Source organism: Neodiprion pinetum, chromosome 4 (genome assembly GCF_021155775.2).
Source record: "Neodiprion pinetum isolate iyNeoPine1 chromosome 4, iyNeoPine1.2, whole genome shotgun sequence".
Classification (NCBI taxonomy): Eukaryota; Metazoa; Arthropoda; class Insecta; order Hymenoptera; family Diprionidae; genus Neodiprion; species Neodiprion pinetum.
The window spans coordinates 43,530,892-43,556,860 of NC_060235.2; the positions used below are offsets into that span (position 1 = coordinate 43,530,892).

Genomic DNA, 25,969 nt, shown 5'->3' on the forward strand with positions numbered 1-25,969 from the left:
CATAAAGCTAATGACGTAACATAGCATGAATTCCATAAATTACCTCACAGTTTCTTACTTATGCGCAAAAATATTCATCTCGATCCCATTTGTCAGTTTTGAGAACTTCCAGTGTATGTACGAAATTTCGATATTATCCTTTTGATCCCCATGTTAAATTCTTTTCCAATTTTCTTCTTTTAACCTGCTAACAAACTTTTTCGAACATTTGTCAATGGATTTTGGTTTCAAGAAGCATGCTATTTTGAAAAAAATCTCATCCACAACTTCAGAGCGAGGGTACATCTAATTTCCATCGCACAAGACACGGCGAATCGTAAAACTAACCAGACTCTCTGTAACACACGATCCGACTATGCATGAATACCAGCATCAAGACAGTTTTACTTGCAATTATTATAATAGATGTGAAATCATTAGGGGACGACTGTTGCTCTCTATCGCTGCGCTCGCATCAGTCTCAATGCCGATATTGTTTTTCTACTCATGGACAGGTGTAATTTTTTTTTAAAACGATGACAAACCATGCCGTTTGATGGAAAAATCGCTGAAACTCTGCCGTGTCTTCGCTAGCTCGCGAGTGTGTATGAAAACGGCAATTTTGCGCCCGCTTAAGATACGCGAAAATGCGTTTTTTCACAGGGTTGGGACAAAAATAATATTTCTACTTACAGGGTCGTCTGTTCGTTGGTGCACGCGACACCAGGGAAAGAGAGATAAAGAGGGTCGCTTACGCGACTAGAACGGCTACGCCTGCAGCAATACGCGTATTCGGCAATGAAGAAATATCCTTCTGTAATCTCTACGTTTGTGCATCGAAAACAGCGATATCGGGAATCCCATTATTCAAATGTAGTAGAAACAATTAATTAACTGTATCGTTGCTTTGAGCCCTTGACTGAAGACTGTTACTTCCGCCAACATTTGAGCATTGTATGAGTTGACTGTTTTCAACAATATACATATATTGTGTGTTTTGTATGCACACAGGGGGGCGGGGGGGATAGTTATTATCGATATAGTTGATTGAACTACGTTAGGTATTTGTCACGAAATCTCACTAAACTGTCCAATTGGAAAATTAGAACTACTTTTACCTGATACTTATTTCCTCGTTGTCAGTGTATAATAGCCTGGTACCTGCCACCAATTAGTAATATTTCGAACATGCTCCCAGTAACAGTTGATCGTTACTTTGAAATCGTCTCAGATACCCCCGGGCAGTTTTTTCTTTAATAAAAATCTCGCGGACGGTGCTGAGTATTGATGTTTGTTACATTACTATTCACTTGAATTATCTGTTAAAGAGGTTTAGGGATACAACGCATGTATTACCTGAAAGAAGTCTATTAAAATTCGATTCACTGAGTGGAGTGGTTAGACACAACCTATATTCACGGTTGGATATACATGATGTGACTGTTAACGTTTCCTGAATTGCTCTTCTTTTAATTCGTCGACAGTTCACTTTTCGTATTTTTCACCACTCATTGTCACACGTCCGGTCACGGAAATCGCTCGCAAACAGTATTATTACATTGAAGTTTACGCGAAAAACTACAAGTCATAGTGGCGCCCCTGTACCGGAGCAAACGGCAGCGAGGATCCTAATTCCTGTTGTCCACATATCACAAAGGAGCATTCGTATCTTGGGCGAGCGTGGTCTTAATCGGAATCCTCGCAATAGCAGTCCACTTGCTTTGGCCGTACGACATCAGGAAATAACATTCTAATCAATCAAATCGACCATCGATGATTGGCTGTGTCGATTTAAAAATCTGTCAGACCATCTGTACTTCGAGTATCGTCATCATGTTGGCAATTATATTACTTTATTTCTGAGTTGGCTGAAATTAAAAATATTTCCCAAAGATCGGATACTGGAAGGGTCGTTACATCAAATTTGCTAAAACGCAAAAATCTATTTCAAATTTTTTTAGAGCATACTAAGTCGGAATATGAGAAAGTCGAGATGTATGAGATTCAAAGTATGGAAATCCAAAATATAAAATCTCTAGCATTTTTTCTCGCTAAAACAATAGATATGATTCCTTCATATCGTTCTCATGGACGGCTGGGTCCGTTCTAATTGGCTAAATAGAGTAGTGTACTGAGTTACACTCGTAAACAGCCACATACATATCTAATGTGCCTCTTGCGACGAATTCTGAAACTTATTCAAATACACGGCGCACGAAACCAAAACAAATTCGCATACAGGTGACCAGAGAAATTAATGACATTTTAGTCAGGACGGCTAGGTGGTATAGTGGAGCTTGTCTCCGGTAAAGCATCTCTAGACACCAGGTTCGATTCCTGGCTCCGTCGTTAATTTTTCAATTCTTCTAAAATATTCGAACTTTGCACTTTCTCTAAAATATAAAATCGGCTGAACGAATAAAAGTATAGAAAATTTTCAACGATTATATGTTTTGGTTTTCCATACTTTACCTTTCTACATCTGAACTTTTCATCATTTCGACTCTACATGAAGTAATTCTGAAACAATAGATTTTCGGGTCTCTGAAAATTATATCCTGACCCCCACTCTCACGAGATGAAATTTTTGAATCACTTGTTGTTTTGTCCGTTATCAACTTGTATAACATTGAAAATGCAAAAAGTGACGCTTATCTTTCTTCATCTTTTACAGAGAGCAGCTGCACAGCATCATCAAATCGCAGCACAAAGTGAGTACTTATGAACATTTTTATAATTGACATCTAATTTAATCGATTATTTAATAATGATAGCGATGCCAGCTGATTATTTCTGCAAGTATGATTGTTATGTGTGTGCTGCACGATAAGTTTCTACAAGTGCGAAGTTTTGCGATTTATTTTCTCCAGCCGTCTTCAGCTTGTCAGTATTTATTGTAATTAAGAATGTACGGGCGTGCAAGTCGTAATCGAGCTAGGTCAACGAAAATTATAAAAATTGTTCTTACTTTTGTTGCAATACCTGCATAAAATTTGGAAGCGATCTCCAAACCGCACTCTATACACACAACTCTGCACCATACCGGAGTTATTTTACTTTTATTTTTTTTTCGTGATGCGAAATTGATTCTTACAGGAAGCTGTCCGACTCGATGTAAAATCACGAAAAAATTAAAAGTAAAATAAAAATATCGTTCAGACAATCGCTTTTAAATTGTACCCAAGTGTTTGAATTGAAATGAAAGTGTGTATTTCGAGTTGCTTGATATTCTTGCCGATAGTGAAATACTCCAAGTAAATGAACCTTTAGTATTATTTGCATAACGGAATTACCAACATATTACTCACAGTATTTCGGAAAGTGGTATAATTTTTTTAAAAATGATTACCACTTTGTATTCATGGTTTTGAGAGAAAGAACGAAGCACCAAAGGAGAAAAAAAAAAAATAGGAAATTACTAGCCAGATAAAAAATTCCGTTGAATTGTGTTGCAAAGCCCATTGACCAACCTGAAAATCAAAGTGCCTGCGTTATAGCGAGTGCCGTTTCAAGACCCGAACCGCACGGAAGCGATTAAGCTTAAAACTTTACTTTGCAATAATAAAACCACTGTCCCGTGCAAATTCCATCCAATTGAAATACGATTATTGCATTAAACTTCTGTAGGCAATTTAGGGTGGTTCGAAAAAAAGTTTTTTTTTCTTACCTCTCACCCCCTCAAATGTTGACGCTTGATGGAAATAAATCCTCCCAAAATATGAGCTGTCTAGCTCAAGTCTAACAGATCGATTTTTTAATTTTCATTTCCCATTCGTAAAATATGGGAAATTCCCACTTTTTGTTAAAAGTTAAAATAGCCGTAAACTCTTTACTATTTCTTAAATTCATGCATAGATCTTTAAAGCTGATTTTTGAACTATGATCATCATCATTAGATCACAGATTACAGTCATCTGAGAAGTACTGATTGTTTTTACCGCAGATGAATTACTCATTGTAATTTGTCTTTTTACAACTTAATTGGATTAATTTACATGATTTATTGGGATTTGTACGTTATCGTGTATTTCACCGTGCATTATAATGGGGTAGCGTGGGACGTCTTGGCAAAAAAAATTATTTTCTTCAAAATGAGATCAATTCTAATTATTTGAAGTACATACATATATCGTTTCCTAACGATTGCAGCAGTTGAAAAAAATTCTTTTCGCCAAAACTTTATGATGGCCATATTGTCTCACGTTCCCCGAAAAGATAAATAGGTAAAAGATGGCCCACAGTATAGTATCATCTGTATTTTATTGTATTGTACTATACTGTGGGCCATCTCTTACCGATGGCTATCTCACCCGAACTTACCCTTCATAATAACGTATAACTTCCAATAAATCATGTAAATTAATCCAAACCAATCGGAAATTTTTACATTTCATTATTAGGCAAATTTATCACCTTTTAAAAGCAATTTTGTTAACCACACATTTCTTAACATGATTACACACGTTTTCTTCTTACATTATATTTATAGTTTCGTGACGCAATTACTTTTTCAGTGCCTAAACAATTGATTAATATATGTATAATATATTATAATATATAATAATTGATTTCCCTGAAAAAATAACTGTCGCCATCAAATGGTTCTATAGTAGCCGACCACTAGTACCTTCACTCTTTAAGGCACTCCGTATACTAACGATTCTGCCTAAAATTTGACCTCAAGTCCTAGAACTTGATACCATAACTTCAAAGTACGTATAAGTATATCGCATTAGTATGTTTCTTATCAGTGAAAGTAAATGAAAGTGTGATCCTGGTAAGTATGAGGAGCTACGACCGTGCAATTAATTGGACTCAGTTAATCTTCGAGAAAAGTAATGTTTTACGTTTTAGCTATTTTAATTATCATGGATCATATAAAAATAGCAAATAGTTTCTTTTTCAATTCCTCTTACGATGCAGTGTTGGTAGAAGCACAAATTTTGAGGTTACTGTTTACAACGTTTACTTACTTTGAGATGCTGCTCGTGCTGCAGCATTCCAAAACATAAATTCAACGAATTAGATAAAGATGCACCGTGACAAACGCATTCGACATATGTAGAATTCATCAACTTCTGCAATGCCTGTCTCTGATCGTTTCTACGACACTAACTCCACCTAGATTTTTCTGGATCATGTGTCGTGGCTTGGAATTGCCTGATTGTTTCTATAGAATAACCCTGTTATATTTAATGGGTCACCCCGTGAATGTGTTACTGTGTGCCGTTAAATTGAGTATCTATAATGAACTGAAATGGTTTTCGAAGTATTCGAACGTGATATTGTAACTGTTGGAAGACATATTTGGTCCTCCGTCAAGTTTTGCAGGTTCAATGATTCTTGACAGTTCTATTTCACAAGTGAATAATTCCAAGTATATAAGTTACAGGGCCTTCTTTTGATGAATATTTATTTCAACAATTATCGATAACGAGATTTATAGTAGTTGAACTAGATTTGTAAGGATCATGCACAAAGAAGAGGATTTTCCAAACTTTATTAACGAATTATCAATCAAATACGACAATATTTCTTTGACACTCAATTGAAATACCTAGATTTTTTTTTTCAATCAAAAAAGAAGATTCAAGTAAGAATTAATTCATCATTTCGGAGACATGGTATAGCACTAAATTGATTAAATTTCGACGGAGCATTCAATTTCAGCCCGTAAATGCAACGTAGAGAAGACACCTGTGCGTTGATCGTCAAACCTGCAATCACAAACAAATCTTTTCTTCGACAAAAAAGGCATTTCTCTGAGATAATTAGAAAAATACAATGAAGAATCAGCGATAAATAGAAATGAAGGAAAGCAAATTCACAGAGTTAATCTATCCCCTGCAGATGCACAGTAATTCTTGAAAATTCTGTTGAACTCCTAGGAAGCTCGTTATCCACAATCGTTATAAAATTAAATTACCAAAAGATCAGAAGATCTTGCGAGGACTTCCTGAATTTGAATCACTTGGAATTCTTTGTCATCAAGTCTCTTTCACATATTTTTGAGTGCTTGAATTTACATTTCACGAATAGAAATTAAAGAGTCTGTTCAGTCGATGATCGATACTTTTCTGATAATACGTATTACAAGATGGTCGCACGTCAAGTATTTATCAAAATATTACATTCGTAAGCTATGGTGTTTGCCTTAGAAATGCGGATAAAGACTTACATTATGAACAAGATCTTCGATACCTATTTTTTACGTTAAATTGTTTGAAAATGGTGAAAAATATTGTGGAATTGTTCAATTTCAATCGGTGATGGGTCGTTTTGTTTGCATAACTATTTTTCATAAATTTGCTAAACCAATTTTTTTCCCCCAAAATACTCAATTTCGAATTGCTATCTGTTGATCAAACTCAATATCAGTGGAATCTTGGAAAGTTAAATATTCAACGATACTGAGATGTGATGTAAAAAAATGGCGACGGTGGTATTTTGGAGAATAACTTTCTACCAATAAGTAAAATTACCCACCGCAGACTGAAACCGAACGAACCTACCAAATTTTTCATCGGTTTAAAGGGATTTGAAATAAATAATCGATATCGTAATTTTAGTTCATAGTTTCAGCCCTTTTGTCTTGATTTTTTTTTTTCTAAATTGTGCATTATTGAGGGAAATTTCGTAGTTTTCAAATGTAATAATTTGATAAACACTTGGCGCTCGACCGTCTTGCGATAAAATTATGAAACAAGGATTGATTTTTAACTGTTCAACCGTCTTAAGTATTTGTCGAACTTTCAGGAACTATCGAACCTATAAAACTTATGGAAGACAAATCTATCTTTCAACCATTACACATATTGCTCCGTGATTAAACGACAACCGGCTCCAGCCGCTCCAAGTGGGTTACCAGCTTACAACACTTACGACCACCCGACCTTATCGGCCGTCCGTGAAGTTGATCACGCGTCGTAAGTTCTGTGTACCTACACACGATGTCGCTATTCTCGCTGCAGCACCTTGCCTTACCGCGCGACTGTGTCCGTTCTTAATAGGCCGGGGATACAACTTTCCAGCGTACCGTTTGCAAGTCCACCAACAGACCGCTCAAGCACTCGATGCAGCCTCGGCCAATCTCGTATGCGTGTACGAGTACTTCGAACGGTCTGTAGGTAAAATCGAATACGGTACATTGGGGAATTTTGCGTCGTACGCTTCGTTCCGCCTTGGCGTGGCCCCGCCTGTTCCCAAGGTTTGCAGGCGTCTTGCGTACGCGGCAAGAAACACGTACGGTGCCATTCCAATACAGGGCTGCAACGAAATACGGAAGGTGGATCAACCTTGGATCAACCATCAGCCATCTTGCGAGCAATACCGATGTATGCATATGTACCTGCATATGTATGTATGGGTATAACCGTGTTATAAATGCCCGTAACAATGTCCGTGGCTGCGCGCGCATACGTGCGCAAAAATTACTCGCCGACATGGCCGACGTGTCACCTCGCGTACTCTCTCACCTCCCCCCCGCCATTCGTACCGCTCTTGTTGTCAGTTTCCAGTTTGAAACAAATCCAACAGGTACGTCCTCATCAGCCAAGATCGCGGCAGGTACCGTCGTCTTAGCCCTTATCTTAAACCGTCGTAGCGCCCTTGCAGTATGCCGACGACGGACATCAAAGGAACCAAGGGTATTTCCCGAGAAATTCCCCACGGTCCGCTTTGGCACAACATACAGCGGCCATAGTTATTGAAATGAAATCTACGTTTTTTTATTCAGCGCGCGAGAGCGAGAACCGAAGTGAGCGGATACGACAAAGAGGCGAATGGCTGAGCGGCGCAGAGGCGCGGGGCGCACAGCCCAGCAAAACGCCGGCGCGTCGCGCTGCACGGGATGCTCGGCTCTCCAGCCTTGTACACATCAAACGTTCCTCGTGGCTTTCGTGCATAATAACGCAGGCCTCTACCGTTCTCAGCCAGTCGTTACTTTTTCGTGTCTATCGTTTTTTCCGCATTGAAACTAGTATTTCGTTCCAACTTACTGACATATCTACGCGCGCTCCGAGTATGACGGAAGAATTTGCTCGATATAATATTACGTGCGTGCAATGTATCGCTTGGGACACGGTAACGTCCGCGTCGAAATTACGTTGGTGAATCTTATCACTGGTTCCGTGAATTTCCAACTGTAATGCGCACGTGCCTGTGACATCGATAATTAATTCGCAATTTTGCCTGTAATGAAGCCTAATGCAAAGTGAGATTAGTCAGAATTAAAAGGTAAAGGCAGTTGGCATCGAAGATAATCTCTGCTAGTGCGATCTTTTTATAACATAGACTGTGGAAAGTGATGAAACAAATCAATCGCCGGAAATATTCGCCTAGTTGTGCGCGAGTGCGGTTACAACTCGTTTAATCACGATGGAATAGAACCGAGAATTGCCCGATCAAATTGGGTGACAACTTGGTATAATAAAATAATTCTTCGATAAAATAAATGCAATTTATCCTCGAGCATTCCGCCCGTCTCGTACATCTGAATTATAAACCCCATTTCTCTGATTCTCATCATCTCTGCTTTTCGTGACTACATACTCCATTTCACACCAAAATTTCATCACAATACTTTTCAGCCAACTTTGAAATTGTTTTCGAATTTGCTTTCTGTTTACCGTATAGTACGTAATCGCGTTTTTTTATCTTACTATTAGTAGTCATTATAAATATTGTAATATTTTTGTGTGTCAAATAAAAGCACAGTGATGTTCGATACTTTCAATGTTCAGTGTCAAACGGGTTGGGATTGTTAATTTGAGTTAACAGACGACCACTGGATGAATAGTTTCAATACTGCAATAATTCACCAGTCGACACGAATTTTGAGTTTGACCAATCGCTTCTAGATGTCAAATTTTGATTTCTCCAACGTAACTGATAAAAGAGAAGAAAATAGATTTATTAGATTAAAGTTTGCTTTTCATTTCAACGTCCTGCTATCTGCTGCTTATATTATCAATCAAAAACTTCAAGACTTGTTTATCAACGTAAAAAGACAAGAAAGCAAACTTGATAAGTAATGAATGAAAATTTTTGTTATTATTCGATGCGTAGAAACAAAATTTAATCATTCAAATACAAACTCACGTTACGCGCCTGAAGGTCGTCTGTTCCCGAGCGGTAGGCAATGGACTGGTTCGGCTTCGATTTTACGTCCTAGGACAACCGGAGGTTAGGATCAGGGTTGAATAACTTTAGGCATCTTCAGAATATCGATTACGTGTTTATTGTAAGAAAGTTGATGGAACAGTAGAAACGAAGTGGGTAAAAGTTGGAACATGAGACAGTTTAGAGACAAAGCGTATAGGTGCAGAAAAGGTGTGAGAAAACAGAGAGATAGGAATGGAATTAGCTGACAATGATTAAGGGCAATAGCGAGTAGCGCGAGGCTGAATGGAGATAGGAGGACAGGGCTAGAGCTATGGCGTTAATATAAGAAATGTGAGAGAGTCAGCATGTAGGAGCGACAAACGGGTGGCGGTACGCGGGACGTAACAGTCGGAAAAAAATTTTTTTTTTTCCTCAGTGAGCTGTGTAATGCCCCATACTATCGTCGAATTCGTAATATCCACATTTTTTCGAGCCGACAAACTTCGGATCATTGCCGATAGAAATAACGTTTCCTCATTTCCATCGTCCAAGAGCGAAAAGAAAACTCGTAGATTTCTGTAGTCAAATCATCAGATTTCTCAAAAGCCAAATCTTAGCTTCCCAAATGAGAATATTAATATCCGCGTTTCTAATCCAGGTGGAATTAACAAACAACGAGTTCACTACCGAGTGGGTTGAAAATATTTGCAACGAGTAAGAAAACAGGGCGATCGAACAAATTCCGATGCACGTGTACAAATTTTTCTCCATTAGGTTACATAGGTATAGATTTATAGAACTACCAAGTCATGGTGCCTAGTCATTAGAGCACACGATTCAAGTTTGTGCAACACTTGCACGCTGTCGCTTACTCGGGCGTACTAACGCGTCAGTGAAAATATACCAATTCAGGGTGTTGACTAGCCCGGAAAATCCTTGAACTTCCTGAATTCCTCTGGAATTTTTTGTTCACTATGGAAACTCGTTGAATCCTGGGAATATTCGAATTTTGCGTGAAATTTTTTGTATCCGCGCAGAGTTTAAAATTTTTTTTAATACCTTTATTACGCCCTGTATTTAATTTCGAACGTGATGTCGCTACTGCGGTGTGAATTTTACAATGTAATAATATATTTAAACAAAAATCGAATAAATATATATGTGTATACATTTCGTTGTGAAATCCTCATTACAAGTGTCATTATAAGTACCCTGGAGATTTTCAAAAAACAGCCTGTAAACTCCTGGAATATCCATGGCAGGGAATTTTGTAAGGAACGATTGTTAGATACCCTGCAATGGCCGTTGGTCAAGTTACTTAATATATGACATGCTGGCTGCACTTGATGACGCCTTAGCTTCTAGTTGTTGGATATTCGATATAAAATAACGACCACAACTTTATCCCGGTTTCGCCAGATGATCAAGATTCCCCATTTTCTTATTACGTGTGCCTTCCAACCACCTTGTATAACAAAATAATTCAATGTCAGAATATGCATGTATAAGATTCACATAGGCAATGTCTTAAAGCGAAATCCACTCAAAGCCAATTATAATCATTGTGTAAACATTATAAATCGTTTCAGCTGATGTTATCAAAATGTTTTCTGGGAATCCTGCACGATGCTTGCGTAGCTAAATTTTATCATATGTACGTTTAACTCCCATAAGCGAATGGTTGATTATAATATCAGACTTTTTACATTCATATCAATAATACAAATTTCTAATATCCAAGCCGCGTGTAATCGCGATGTCAATGATTTGTGATTTACGAGAAACCACCAAAATCTATAACAATCAAGAAAGTGGACGTACGAATTCAGATTAGGCATAGGCAGTCGCGTTATCGAAAGTTAATTTTGTGTTGGTCAACTTATATGCTTAGCAAAATTATTACAGGTATACCAAAGAATATGTATCAATTGATGAGTAGTATACATACCTAGTATATACACACAGCATATGCAGGTGATATTTGGTTCAGGAGGCGCGTTACACTCAAGGAGCGGGACCATCTTACATTAGCAGCGCAGGATGTGGACTTGGCTTATTGAGTGGCCGATTTCATTGGAATATTTTCTGTACATGTACACGTATACCGATACCGCCGGCGATTCCGGTATGGTTCCTGAAATAATAACGTAACACGTCTACAGATTGGACAATTTTCTTAGCCGAAGACTTGAATGGAATGAAATGAAAAAATTTCGCAAATAAGGATCAATGAACTTTCTGATATTATCATTCAGTCGGCAACCTAATTACCTCAAATTTTCTGCGTAACTAAGTCTATAAAATGCTTTACTCTTTGATTAACATGCACAAGTTCATAATTTCGGAGAATTACTTCATTCATCCCAGCGTCGTTCTGCACTACGGTATGGATATTTTTATTACTTGACCGAGGTTGAAAACTAACCTTGAATTAACAATGTTGCTATCTAAATTGATTCATACAGCGAGCTGTTAGGTTCATACAAAACTGACAACGTAAATCGATCGCGACTATCCTGAATAAGTGGAATCTTGAACTTCAAGCTACTTTTGCCTTTATTGATAAATGCGGAGTAAACGAGGTTGGTATGTATTGACAGTGCAAAGATATACATACACTATAAATCGAAACACCATACGACTGAGATAGAATAAATGAACAACCCCCCGCCGTCGCCACTTCTATAACAAACTCTATGCCTGCAAAAATTACAAGGTGGCGGTGCCGCATATACACCACCAACTCTATAACGATAATTAATTATTGATTCATATCATTGGTAACCAAAAAAAACCAATATTCTACCGGGTCGAATACATATAACGGTCGGGGTATTATGTAGACATGTACACCTTCGGAAACGTAGATACGCTTAAATTTACAGTTGTACCGAGCACTGACCTTTCAGTCCTGGTTCGTACCAATTTTTCATGAAATGAGGAAGAAAAAGGACGAGTGTATGTTTAAAATGATAATGGTTTATCACTGTGGACTTTTAGAAAAACAAACAGAGAATATAATACGTGTGCGTTTGCCGGAAACAGTTAATTTCAGTACACGGAATCCAATCGGAATCGGGTTTAGTTGTACAAAAGAGATGTGGAAGCGGAAAAGTTTATAAACACAACAGCCATGGAATTTAATCTATCTGAGCATAGTCTCCTTGTACATTCGTTCAATCTTCTCCACTACTGTACAAGGTCCGCGTTAGTTGACGATTCATCGGTAATCAACTTTACTACTCACGCTAAATATATATCATCCCGCTCTGGCTATACTATTATTATTCGGCTATCCCGAGAGTCGCCAACTTCAATGCTCCACATGTCATGTTAACCCTTCCAGAATGGTTGTTCGCTCCCGTGGTCATACATTCAAAAAATTCATAACAACAGTTTCACTCGTCAAATTTTTATTTGAGGGATGAATTTTGTCATAGACTCACTGACAACGAGATAGACTGTGCGCGATCTGTACAACGAGCTGAACCCGTAATTAGAAAGAGAGAGCAACAGCTGGGGCCGGACCTCTCACTCTAATCGGTGACTTGGCGGGAGAAACACATATACTTATCCAAGTATACCACCCCGCTTTTTGAGCTTGCCTTATTACTTTCCCCACTTGGCGCTTGCTCCCCACTCTTTCGATCGTGCAACACTGAAGTCGGGCTCTAGCTGTTGCTCTCTCTGTTTAATTACGACTTCAGCACAGTGCACAGATCGCGCAGTATATCTCTGTAACTCTGTGGGTTGGCTTTGTCAACGGTTCCCATACCTGTCTGAAAAAACATATTGAAGAGTGTCCCTTCATTTAAGTATGTTTTTTAGTCGAGAACATACGCGTATATTTTTGCTGTAATTTATAATTTTATAGGCTATTTAAAATTAACATTTTGTCTGAAAAAAAGATTCATATTCCAAGGATAGTTTCAGATGTCATAAAAAAAAAAAATATATATATATATATGTATATATATATAAGTTCTACACCTATTAGTGCAAAGTTGTAAACTTGAAAGACATTACGTGTCCACTTTAATGGAAAATCGTGTAACTTTTTATGTAGAATTAAGAAAATCCCGAGGAAAATCACATATCTCAGTTGAAAGATGCAGAATCGAAATATGTTGAAACTTAGTTTTTCCATCGCTAGATTTGATTCTGTTCAGCAAGGGTTAGTAATTGTACCATTACAACAACCAAGCAATAGATGAATAACGAAGAAGAGCGGTACTGGCGAGGAGTTGAATCCAATTACCATTATTTCTTAAGCACATTCACCATAACGCACGAATGATACAAAATTCAATTACTGTTAACATAAGGCGCACGACTAATATTATGAAATTAAAATTTGTATTCGTAGCATCTAGACAAAACACTCTAAAAGACGGAGGATAAATAGTTTTTGGAAATTTTCAAGAACTGTATCCTATAAGAACCATTTTACTTGCATTGACTTATACATTCTACTTTCTGGTACGGTGCTTACTAAATACACTAGCTCAAAGCTTAGCTGGCCTCCGTAAATTAAATTCAACAAAAATATAGTTTTACCCACTATATTTTATCACAGTTTTCGCTACTCAAGTCAGACTTAGAAAAAATCATCCATCCACTAATAGTAAAACTTGGTAATCAGTCGGAAAAGTCTCGTATTAGTTGGTACATAGTGCCACCCCCTTCGGAGTCTAATGAAATGCCATATATATAGAGAGAGAGAGAGAGAGAGAGGGAGAGAACCTGGTTTTTTCGATTTTACTTACCTCCGTTGATATTTATCAATTATACACTTACTCCAGTTGTTACGAATCTATTCGGCAGGTACAGTCGGCTAATCATACTGCTGGGTAATTTCAGATATATGCCCAGTGATTTATATTCGGATATTATAGTCGGGTACCCGGATTCCAAACCCGTAATCTGTCCGGCTGCGCGAGCCGACAAATTCTACTAACCGTGTATTCCCCGACTCTGATCCTTTCGCGCTTGGTTTAGTTGAACAATTGGCGGCGCTAGTAGGTCAAATAAGTATGCAACAGAAGGATGTGTGGCGCAAGAATAAATTAACAAAAGAAGTATTTCCATCTCGCTTCTGAAACAACTGCAATGTTACAATTTGCGGAAACTGCGTCACAACTCGGCTCGCCATTGATTGCTAGCGCGACGAGAACGATAGAGAGCGCATGGCGCGATGTTGTAGCGTTGCCCTCATATTCATCCCTCTGTGGTCGATACGCTCTAGTTTCCTCAAACACTACCTGGTCGTGTCCAAAAAATTTTGATATCAACTTATCAACTTACATTAGTGTCACACGTTACATGTAAAATTCAAAATTTCATTCACAAAATTTAATGTCCATCAAACATTTCCGCAACGTTGTTCTCCGTGCTATCGCAAGTCAAAGTTGCAATATATTTCGGCAGAAAAATGGGGTAATTATCTAATAACATTTCTCTCTAAAGAAACGTATAGGCCGTATTTTAGCAAGGAATCATTGCTAGTGACCTTTTATTCTTCATTGCTGTACCTGGCTCGAGTTATCTATTGTTCACCTTTCAGTTTCGAATATCTTATTTCAGCTAATATGTTCGTGTTATTATAAGAATAATGAGAAATGGAAAGAGTTGGAGTTTGATTCGTTTAAGTATAAAAGTGAAGAGGAAAAATACCTCAATTAAAAAGTTATCTTCGTCGAGAAACAGACATACGTTTCTATCTTGCGATCAGTAGTTACTCGTGTACGTTTAAATCCTCTCTCTACTCGATTGAATAATGAAGGAAAAACTGATTCTTTTTAACCAATTCTCGCTAGATACGAATGCCTGGTCGATGCGTTTTTTTGTACACAACAGAGTGATAATAAAAAAGTAATATGTAAAAAAAAGACATTTATTCTGTGAAACGTTTACTCTATGTATTAATTATTTTTAACATTATAGTTACGGTTATTGCAAATCGAACACGTCAAAATTAACCATTTCAATAGGGGAACTGTAGTAAGCGAGCGGTTTTCACGTTGAAATTATTTTGTTCAATTTCTTCCACGAATTATAATTCGATAAATATACCTAAAACATGAATAACGTCCAGCAGTGAGGAATATTCTGTTGATTCTAAAATAAGGGGTAAAAATTATTCATGCCATTTTATCCGGTAATCAACTTGTGACCTGTAAAAGTGAGTGCGGAACGTTAAAGATCTTTAAAAATGCATGGCATATCTCATCTTCTTCATCATCATCATCATCATGGATCCCATCAGGGCTCGGGCGACGATTGTACAGATGAAACGAAATCCATCCGTGATGGGAAAAATTCTCGCAATGATCCCAAGTTCGTGCACGAACTGAAGCAGGAGTTATTCGGACAAAAGAACGAAGAGAAATTCAATTACGAGAGGCAAGTATCTCACGGTGCTGTCAGTTCGGCATACTCCCGCGGATCATCCACATGCTGTCCTTCTCATGGGTCAAACTGTTCATGCGGCGAGCTTCATCACACCCAAAACTACGGCAATCATCATGCGAATCATTCGGTGTATCATACAATTCATGGGAGCGGTCAGCAGCATCATTTTCAACATGGAAACTACCATCATTACTACCATCACCACATTAACCAACAACAACACCACAATCAGAATCGAAGCGATACAGTCTCTCCTACAAGTCCAAGCCCTACGGGGGATAGTGACAAACATCATCATCATCATCATAGCATTCAGGAGTTCATCAGGCACTTTGGACGCAGATTGGGACAGATACGAAGGCAAAGCGAATGCCAGGAAACACCTAACAAGAGCAGGGATGAAGAATTTCGCAGCAGAAGTCAAAGTCTTGATGGCAACGCTAGGAGCTCTGTAGCTGACTGCGAGACTACTTACAGAATCTACGAAAATATCCTTAAGCAAGGTGAGTTATGTACAAAATTGTTCCAAGACGATCCGTCCTATTGGAATTTGTACTGCCGTTCGTTCTGCATCAGGTAGCAACCTATCCAGCAAATTGGCCCATAAAGCCGCGTTCCCGTGCGCCCGAGGGTGACCTTTTGCCGAAGCCAAGAGTCAACAATTAGATTTAGCGAATCTCGCCGCACTCGGCTCAACAACCAGGTATACTGCCAGTGCGGATGACTCACGTTGCTGAGATACATTGTATCCGAGTATCTTTTACCGGGAGAAAATTGTGAAACTTGTCAGATTGATCGGCTGATTGTGCCCGCGCGAGCTTCGCGCGGCCTCTTTTCAACGCAGCCCACCTGAAGCTTCGGTTGTCAAACGCGGCTTATCGAAGTTATGTAGGTGATACGAATTCTTTTGGATTAAGCATGTATCTCCAAGAGTTGATGAAGTAGTTTACGGAAGTCTTGGAAAATTCTCATTGCTAAACGAGTAACGACCGATGACTGCTTTGAGTCATCCAGACGAGATAATTTTAATTCGACACTTGGTGCGCCGAGTGTTCGACATCTCCCTATCTTGCGGACAAAAGTATCGTCACAGTTCAATTTCGCTTACCAACAGCATTAGGTGTCTTTTACATCACGATTATAGTAACAGCAGGGTAATTTTTCTCAGATTTTTCTCTCCGTGTACAGTAATGCATTATCACATCTCTGGAACCCAGTAGCGTACATATATAATTTATAGGTAAAACGGTCCACTGCAAAACTATAATGGTAGGGCTCTTTGTCTTAATAATTAATAATACGGTTGAAATTCTGATCCGGCAGTTGTTCGCTCGTTACATGCGGAACACAGTAAAATATCGGGTCTGTTAAATTATCTGCTTCGGAAATTCTCTGAGCTTCTATGTAAATAAAGGAGATACGCTGCATGGCATGCATAAGTGAATGCATTCTGCTCAAGAAATTTTATGAAAACTGAATATAAAATTATTTTCACAGCATTTTTAGTAGCATGAATTATTGTCAGGAAGTTTCATGACGGCGTGGCATATCGTTATCGTGTTTACTCTTACATTTAGCTCGCATAACAGTCGGCGAACAACTTGATCTCACCTTCCGGTGTATCAACGCTTGTATAGTATATACTACGTCCGCCTTTCGGAGTATCTGTACTGACGAGTCGAGTCAGCAGAAAGGCAGTCTGGCTTTTTAAGATCGTCGGGTTTCCGCGTGCGACGCAGTTTATTCTGCGTAGTCTGGAGTTTCGACTGTATTGAAATGCATGGAAACGCGGGAGTACGAGACCGGCGATTCTCTAAGCCGTTCACACCAGGGAGCAAATCATACTTTAATTTCTTTTTTATTTTTTTTAGCTGCGAAAGGAGGGTGGGCGGGTGACTATACCCTTGAGAGTATGCATATAGATATATGCATAATATTATATATGATAACTGTAACGTGGCATTCCTCGCTAGTCGGGTAGCGATCTAGAAAGGTGTTTCGGTAGCAGCCTGGGTAGCTCCTCAGTGGTCATATCAGTCGCCCGGAAAGTAGTCCAGGGAAGATAGGAAATAAATCGGAAATTTTTGGAGACAGCAGATCGATCGATTTTTCCGAGTCTCCAGTCGTTCTCATAATATTGCAAGTAATTATGCAATTGCGAAATGCATTTTTCGAAAAATGGCCCCATCAGGCGATATAGACTTTTTTCCTGGGACCTTCCTGAACACAATGCAGAAAACCGCATCTCGATATCTGCTGTCTCCAAAAATTTCTTTATTCCGGCTGATTTTGATCTAAATGCCCCGGACTGAAGCAAAAAGTCCCGGATTTTAGTCCCGCACCATTAAAAGCCGTGAACCATTTTTTTTCGGATCCCCCGAATTGCATGTCACAATACATGTACATAAAATATATTACGTGACGGCGACCACTCGGGCAGTCGAGGCGACCCCGTACTCTGTGTGATCAATGTAGAAACACCCCCTCAGCCAATGTGTAATTCGCTACTGGAATCAAATATTCCTCGTATTGTAACAGTATAACCCAAAACACCGTAAATATGGATATAATATGAAAATGGTAACTAATATAGCCCTAGTACAATTGAGAATATGAATTAAATGAAAATAAAACTGACATGCCGAATTAGAGAAGAATAGTTTAAACCGCGTAGCATTGATTTGCAAGATTTCTTGCTGAGATATTTAGGAAGTGGAGATGTGCTGTGCACAATTTTGACAGTGATTTACCCCTCGCTTGAACTATTGTACCGCGGTGCTGAGTGATATCTCCGATACATCAAACCTGAATCTACAAAGATCGCGTGTAGAATCTTTGTTTCAGATTTATCTTTAGTATGTCCAAATCGCGAAATCTTACTCCTTGCCGGCGCACGCTCAAATCATATCGCTCATGGTGTGCACTCGTAGGTTGCAATATTACACCTACTATCAACTTCAATCCGTAATCTGGAATAATAGACCAATCTATCCGTCCGAATGATTCATTCGAAGATGAACGTTCAAATCCCACTGCGCGTAACGTAGTCTACAATACATCTTTTGCAGTAACAGCGGTCATGATTTGGTATCGTTTACCCAGAAGGATTAATATATTTAGCATGCCCGGTCTTTAAGGACAAACCATTTTTTACCCGCTGGACCTAAAAGCATCCACGAGTGCAAATGATTGGTAATAGTCTTCCTATAATTAAATACACATCATTATTTTGATCCTATATGATTTAACTCGATTTAATTTAGATTAATTTATGGTACTCTATATTTTTATTTATTCATTTTTTTTTTTTCAAATCGTATCGCACTACCTAATTCATCGGGTTTACCCAAAAAGAGTCCTGTACTCTTGTGCATGGATAAATCGTATTTTATTATACTCTGTTCAGCAGTAGTGATCAAGGTTTAATATTTGGCGGGTGTGGTAATGTCAATTCTTGACGACACTGCCGGTATTATTATGGAATTCGTTTAAGATCCACTATAGTTAATCATAGGTATGTCGTAGCATAAATCGCAGTCAGGCAGAGCAGATAAATGTTATCGCTCCTAAATTTCTGCAAATAATTACTTGCCCAACGTTAGGGTCAGAGAAATTGCCAAGAATTAATTGTAAAACTATTGGATAAGTGGTCCGTTATAATTATTTTGTACCTTTGCTCGTATGCCTGCAGGGTTAATTATTGAATACTGACCACGAGTGCGACTGTAGCAGCCGATTCTATAACATGAGGCCCGCATAAGTGGCTCTCTTTCAACTTGAGAGCCGAGTGGCGAGTATTCAATAAATGTCCCCTCTTCACATTGGTGGTATTATATGATGTTAATTATTTTCCTTACTTACCATTATGTGAATTGTGTTTGGAAACCCGTATAATAATAGGAACACCTACAACATACTAGTAATGATACTACGTGATGTTCATTGTTGATTTATTGCAGGTGCTCTCAGAAGGGGTAGCCTGGACCCTGGGACCAGAAGATTGTCTCTCGGGACGCCGGCAATACCTCACAGGGCATCCGACGCCTGTTTGGATCCAGCACACGCCGCCATATTATTCCGGGACTCTCGAGGAGTGAGTATAACGCAGCGTTCAGTTTTCTCCCACATTCGTCTGCCGCGATTTGGCACACCTCTTGGAGGTTTCCAGAACATCTCTTGGTTTCCTAAAACTCGTAGAAAGAAAAAAGCTACATCCATGAATCCTGCGGTGGCATGAGACCAGCGTACGAAGAGTTGGAAGAATATTCAAATTTTTATCCGATAACAAAAGTGGAAGGCAGTGATGTGCATTACTTCCAGTATGTTCTGGTAGGATGGCGTTGACAGGCGCAAATCAATATGACAAGAGGAGTATAACACGAATACAGCGTATAGGTATCAGGCGTATTCTGTGTCAGCGCCGCGAAGAATATCATCGGAGGTGTACGCGACCGTGAAATGAAGCGGTTGGCCAGCTTTTCTTCCGTATGAATATTATTCGGCTTCAGGATTCGGTGAGACAGAATCCCGAACGCACCGACCGAATTAGAATCGAAATTGTTGAGAGCAGCGTCCGATAGCGTCTCTCCTTGCCGCCTTCCGGTAGTAACGAGAAACGGTCTCCGTTTGCAGAGCTACACGTTAACGAGTAGGTACATGCAATTCGCAGAGGGAGCGAATAAAAATTGCGTGAAATTCTCTGTCTGCCTTGTCTGATTTCGTGAGTTCGATTGAGAACGTTATTTTTTAGGGGAATTCCTATACGCAGATAGTTCCGATATAAAATTGCTGTCGGAGTAGATTAATCAAAGTCGAATAAATAATTGATCATTCATACTAACATGTACGTCCCCCATGCAATTATAGTCGGGCCACCTCGTTCGGTTCGTATAACTCTGCACCAGCGCATCCCGGACAAGTCATTACGTGCTTATAGATTTGGCTCGTCCTTTTTGACCGTATGGTGAACGAGAAAGAACAACAACAGTCGTATTTCAAGAAGAGAACGGCGGTAGTTAATCCGTGATTTCTTAAAGCAATATCTCGCGGGCGCAGGTGAACTGAACTGGGGGTGTGCGAATAATTCGAGAACACGTTTTTATACATGATCCAGGCTTTTCTGAGAAAAAAAAAAAACCTCGAGTTATGGGGTTTTTCCCACCACGATTGCCTCGTATTGCTCGATCACGGTAATGATTCTCTCTGCCGCCTGGTAATCGTCGAATTCAATTAATTGATAGAAAATATTGATAATTTCGATAATCAGAGGCAAAAACTGGATGAAATGTTGAATGTGATACGCTACATGGCTTTATGAAATGAGTCAAAAGTCTAAGTTTTTGAAAAGTAAACTGGCGAGAAACTCGTGGGATGAAACCAGCTGCGGTTCAGCGTAAAGTGGAAAGTGGAAATCTTCTCGCTGAGACACCCGGGCGAATATTTAGCATATACGCGTGGCAACTATTTTAATGCTAGCTGTTCGTATGTTGTGATCTGGATACACCTTCCGTGTTCCACGCCTCTCATTACAGCCGTCACCCTGGGTCAACACAGGCTTCATGACAGAAAGACAAGCACGGCGAACTCCCACAAATATCGGATACATGTTGCATAATGAAGAAAACGCTCCAGGTGTGCGCTAATATTTAAAAACCGCTCAATATAACCCATCTCTATCCAAGGACCAAGGAGATTTCAATTCATTTGCTAATCTTGGCACAATTTTCAGTTATACTTGTTCATTGGGTAAGTATACCCATACGTGCATTGAATACGCACGCACAGTATATAGGTTTATGGCAACGTAGGTATATACTTACGACTCGTTATCTGTGCGATAAGCCGACATACATCGCATACTCGCCGCGGTGTGTATTGTACACATACCATTTTGTAGAACATTTATAATTCTCCATTCGGGTATTCTCATATCAGAATAATATATTGAAATTTCACGCGAGATAAATCTATACAAGCAGATCTGCGCTGTATCCTGCAATTTGCGATTGGCTGGTGGTTACAACGAGAGAATCCAGGCCTCCGAGCCGTTTCTTATTTTTGGCACTCGGTATTTTTTGAAGTTATACTTCTTTAGGCGCGTTATGAAAAACTGATGAGAGTGAAATTTCAAGATGCGCGCGCATCGCTGTAACACAAAATTGCGACACAAAATTAACAGGATGAAGTTGCCCACTCAACCGAATTCAATTTCAAGATGTGCGCGCATCACTGTAACACAAAATTAACAGGATGAAATTGCCCACTCAACCGAATTCATTAAGTCTCGAAAAATTTGTGAATATTAGTGAAAAAATTGTGCTAAAATACTTTTTCAAGTGCTCCAATATAATTGAGGTTAGTTATCCGTATGTATTATTTGTTGATATAAATTAAAATATCATTATTTAATATAATTAATACTAAATATTATTAAATTATCAATGTTGAATATTTATTATTGGTTTTTTAATATTTACAAAATAAAGAAATAAATTTAATAGAACATTTAATAAAAAGTTCGTGACAAAAATTTAATAGATTATTTAAATATAATGTAAGACATCCGTTATTTGTTTTATTGTTCTTTAATGATGCCAAAGAAGTATAACTTCTCACGCGCGTACATAAGTACACGCACCCATTTTTTTTTTTCAAAAGTTATCGACGACATTCGTGGTAATGTGTGTATTCATTGGACTCGTGCGGGCAATATTTGGCTTCATTCATCGCTCCAAAACTTTTAAGGACTTTCTGTAAATTCACACTTCGGTATTACGAGTGGGGTTCTTTTTTTTCAAAGGTACTACTGCAAACGAAACGCTTGACAATTGATTTCCAAGGCATTACCGTGACGAAGATTCAAGGATATTTCTTAATTTTTTCAAAGCTGAATTCAATGCCCGAAATATTACATTAGTTCGTATTTTCACGATCAGTTTTTTAACGAATATTTTTAATTGAAAAAAAAACCATCTTTATCTTCACTTATCGCTTACCGAGTCTTTGAACTTTGAAAATAGAACACTTTTGATAGAGGCTTTAACGGTTGCCCACTCCCTTAACACGCATCATTATCAGCTGCCAAGGTTATAACTTATATAATACGAGGCAATAATTGGCAATGAACTGGAGAGCGTGAGGTTGAAAATCTTACAATTAGTTCGTTATCACCGATTCGGCACTTGCTATGCGGGGTTACAGCTAATATGACAATAAGGTGGGATTAGCGAAGCCCTGCAGCTGCCTCGGGATTAACATGAGCCTGGAATACAAAAGATTTAAAGATGAGAAAAACTGATTGCTGCATCATGCAATGTCGCCATTTATTCATTATTGAGAAGACGAAAGGATTACAGTAACTACAGTTCTGTTCGGTAGAAACAGTAATATCATTACAAGTGTCCGAATTTCTCTCTGTAATATATTTTTCAGTCACATCGCAATACACGAACCAAATGCCCACGATTCGTCAAATACCAAATTCATTTACTGATGATTTTCAAACGATCGTGCAGTCAACGTAATGCGATTCTCATATTCCCAAGTTGATTTCCTACTTTCCTGTGAGCTGCAGCGAAATGTAGCGAGGCATTTTAAGAAACACTGCCAATTGCCAAAGTAGAGGCTTGGCAGCGTGCACTAAGTTGGACGCTCCTCTGGCCATGTGTGACGTCTCGAGCAGAGTGCTGTAGGTCAGTTCGCCTTGCCTATCAGCGTTATTCCAGGCAAGAACCAAACGTACCAGCAAAAACTAGAACCTTCTACTTCGAAAATGGATTGAAAAGCAAATCGTTCCGTGGTAATGGCAATTGCCGATTCCGGCAATTATCTTCAAATCCTTAATACGAATTTGCGTGTGGCCAAATTTTGACCACGATCATTCTAATAACCCCGTGAACTAGGCCATGTTTTTAAGTTTTACACCGTGAATTATACCGTTCGTAGACCGGAATGAACAACACAATCCCAATAAGTGGCGATATCATTATTCACGACTCACACGCTCTAGAATATCGTTCATGCATCAGGCAGAGAACTGATTGCAGATTAATACAAGTAAAAACTTTCGTTTTCTAGCTTCCTGTGGTGGATCCGTTCCTAGAAAAAGTTTCCATCTCCGATCTTGGTGAGTATTCCAGAATAAAATATCGATATTAAAATTAACGGAATACATGGTGCCTTTCTCGTCGAAATTGTTTTCACCCAGCCAAGATACTCTATGTATACCTATACTATACGTAACAGTACACTGCGTCACATAATTGTCGCACCTATATTTGCGACGGCATGGAATACCGTAGCTGCATACCGGAGTATAGTGACTTCCTGACGATTTTGCATGAACTTTCATATACAACAATAGAATTTACGTTGCAACAACGAATGTTGATTACTTTTTATTTTTTTTTTTTTGCATCTGCAAGTATATACGTGTCAATTACATTTTCAAATATATTTTGAAAAAACCTAAATTTCTACGCACCGCGCGATAGTCAACATATCCTCTACAAGGTTTTGACATTGTTGTATTTTTTGTAGAATTTCATGTCAATATTTGCAAATTGGAAGAAATTTTGCTGCTACTATGAACGAGATGTCCCCGTATTCTCGACAAAATTTTACAGAGAAAATTCAAAGTGCATCACTTCGAAAACAGGTGCTTCGATTATGGTGATATGAAAGAACACTGTTACATTGTACGTGATGTATACCTAGTGCGGTGTTTGTAAAACTCATAATTCGTATTCATTATCTTAAGTTGAAATGGCGATGGTAGCGAGTATCCTGCAACGACCCGTTCGGATTCCCTCAATTGAGACGAATCACCCCATAGATTTCACACCAGGCTTAAGACTATATTTTTTTTTACCGTCCGAAGATCGTCATGGATATGCATAAGTAAGTCCTTGGCAGAGTCGTCGTATCATCGCATCACCGCCGCAACTTGGATTGATACACGAATTGCGAATACTTTCTCACGAGTCGCCTGGGAGCGCCTTAGGATAACATATTTATACGCCGGCCAAATGTATTTATAAAATAGCCGACGGCCATTTTCTTCACCGCGCAAGCGTCTATGTTTGACATCCTTTCGGTACAGATGTACACGCGTAGCGTTTGACTCTGCCCCTCTCCTCTCAAATCAGCAATTAGGCTTAATATATCAGAGCTCGGAAACCATTCTGCTGGAGCTGTACGAAAAGCAGGCCAACTTCAACGGAAGTGAACAATTGTGAAATTAACGATTTAACATTTTTTTACACTTGTAAGCTTCGTTCTCATCTAAAACCAAATATGTACGATGAACGCGATACTCAAAGACCAGTTTTCTCTATATGACTTGGGTTGCGGTGAAAGTAGGAAATCTTGTACGCAGAACAGTTGATGTGCAAAAATATACAATGATAGTCAATTTGGAATCTGAAATATTTTTGTTACTTATTTTTCAACGGAATGCGAATGTTTCTCTAGCGATGAAAACAGTCGGGAAATTTGGCAAAATTGGCGATACCTATACAGGATGCGTCAAACGGACCGCGGCGGTGACCCTTGAATAACTTTTGAACAAATGCAGATATCCAAATGTAATCATGGAAAAATTTGTGGGTTCAAACAATCTAGCTTTTAAAACGGTGGGCAATCTCCTCCCACATTCAGATGGTGGAAATGGGGGACAAAGTGAAAATATGAAATGACTAGTGCGACTCGGGTGACGGCTCGGCTGGAAGATCTTTTCAAGCGGAATAAGTAATGCTCGCCAAATTACAGATTGATTCTTACATCACATCCAAAATACCGTTCGAACAAAAGGTCAATCTTTTTAAACACAATTTCTGCTCGATTTCTGTTCGTGCGCATCCAAAATAGTATCTGAATACAAAAATCACCTTCCGGACCCCACCCACGCATGTGCCAGCCAGCCGCCCCCGCCGGATAGCTACAGGTAGTTGTGCCATCTTACGGGAGAAGGGGGAAATCGAAATCGACCACCATTTTGAATGCGCTTATTGAACGGAGCTCAAAATAAATTTCAATTAATTCTTTGTTTTACTGCCATTTCGGTTGACTGTATGAACCAAGCTGAAAATTGGTGTGTATATTCTGCTGGAAAACAACTTTTAAACCAGCATTCGCTTAACTGTGATTGCTACTCAAGATTTTCACCCCACCCCCGAGCGTGTGAGGAAATTTCCCACTCTTTCAAAAGTTGAATTATTTCGGGTCCTATAAATTTCCCCCAATGACATTTGGATGTTCGCCGTTAATTCAAAAATTATTCAGGGTTTCGATATTCATACATATTAGACGACACTTGAATCCATTTGCGTTCAAGATTCCGCTGTCTAACGGAGAGCAAGGCAACCGTCTCAGCGAAGGTATCTTCATTTGGACCCTGCATCAGACTTTTAGGCATCAGACGAGGCTGTAGGTGTAGCAGCCGAAAGTTTTGCTGGGGGGGGGGCTTATACAGCTGGGA

General features: G+C 38.9%; 1 protein-coding gene and 1 long non-coding RNA gene across 7 annotated transcripts in view; one reads left to right on the forward strand and one right to left on the reverse strand.

Annotated features, from left to right (window-relative positions):
- SNF4Agamma (SNF4/AMP-activated protein kinase gamma subunit) overlaps positions 1 to 25,969 on the forward strand; it is a 78,378-nt gene that overhangs the window by 34,923 nt on the left and 17,486 nt on the right. For all 6 annotated transcript variants that reach the window (XM_069135001.1, XM_069134998.1, XM_069135003.1 and 3 more), the window contains exons 8-10: positions 2,654 to 2,690; positions 19,452 to 19,585; positions 23,569 to 23,617. In XM_069135001.1, coding sequence (XP_068991102.1) covers positions 2,654 to 2,690; positions 19,452 to 19,585; positions 23,569 to 23,617 — 220 coding nt within the window. The remainder of the gene's footprint in view (positions 1 to 2,653; positions 2,691 to 19,451; positions 19,586 to 23,568; positions 23,618 to 25,969) is intronic.
- LOC124216322 (uncharacterized) lies at positions 9,580 to 14,226 on the reverse strand. The gene is made up of 3 exons (XR_006882578.2): positions 13,848 to 14,226; positions 11,030 to 11,215; positions 9,580 to 10,546 (listed from the first exon to the last, which is right to left on the reverse strand). It is a non-coding gene; the product is annotated as an uncharacterized lncRNA (long non-coding RNA).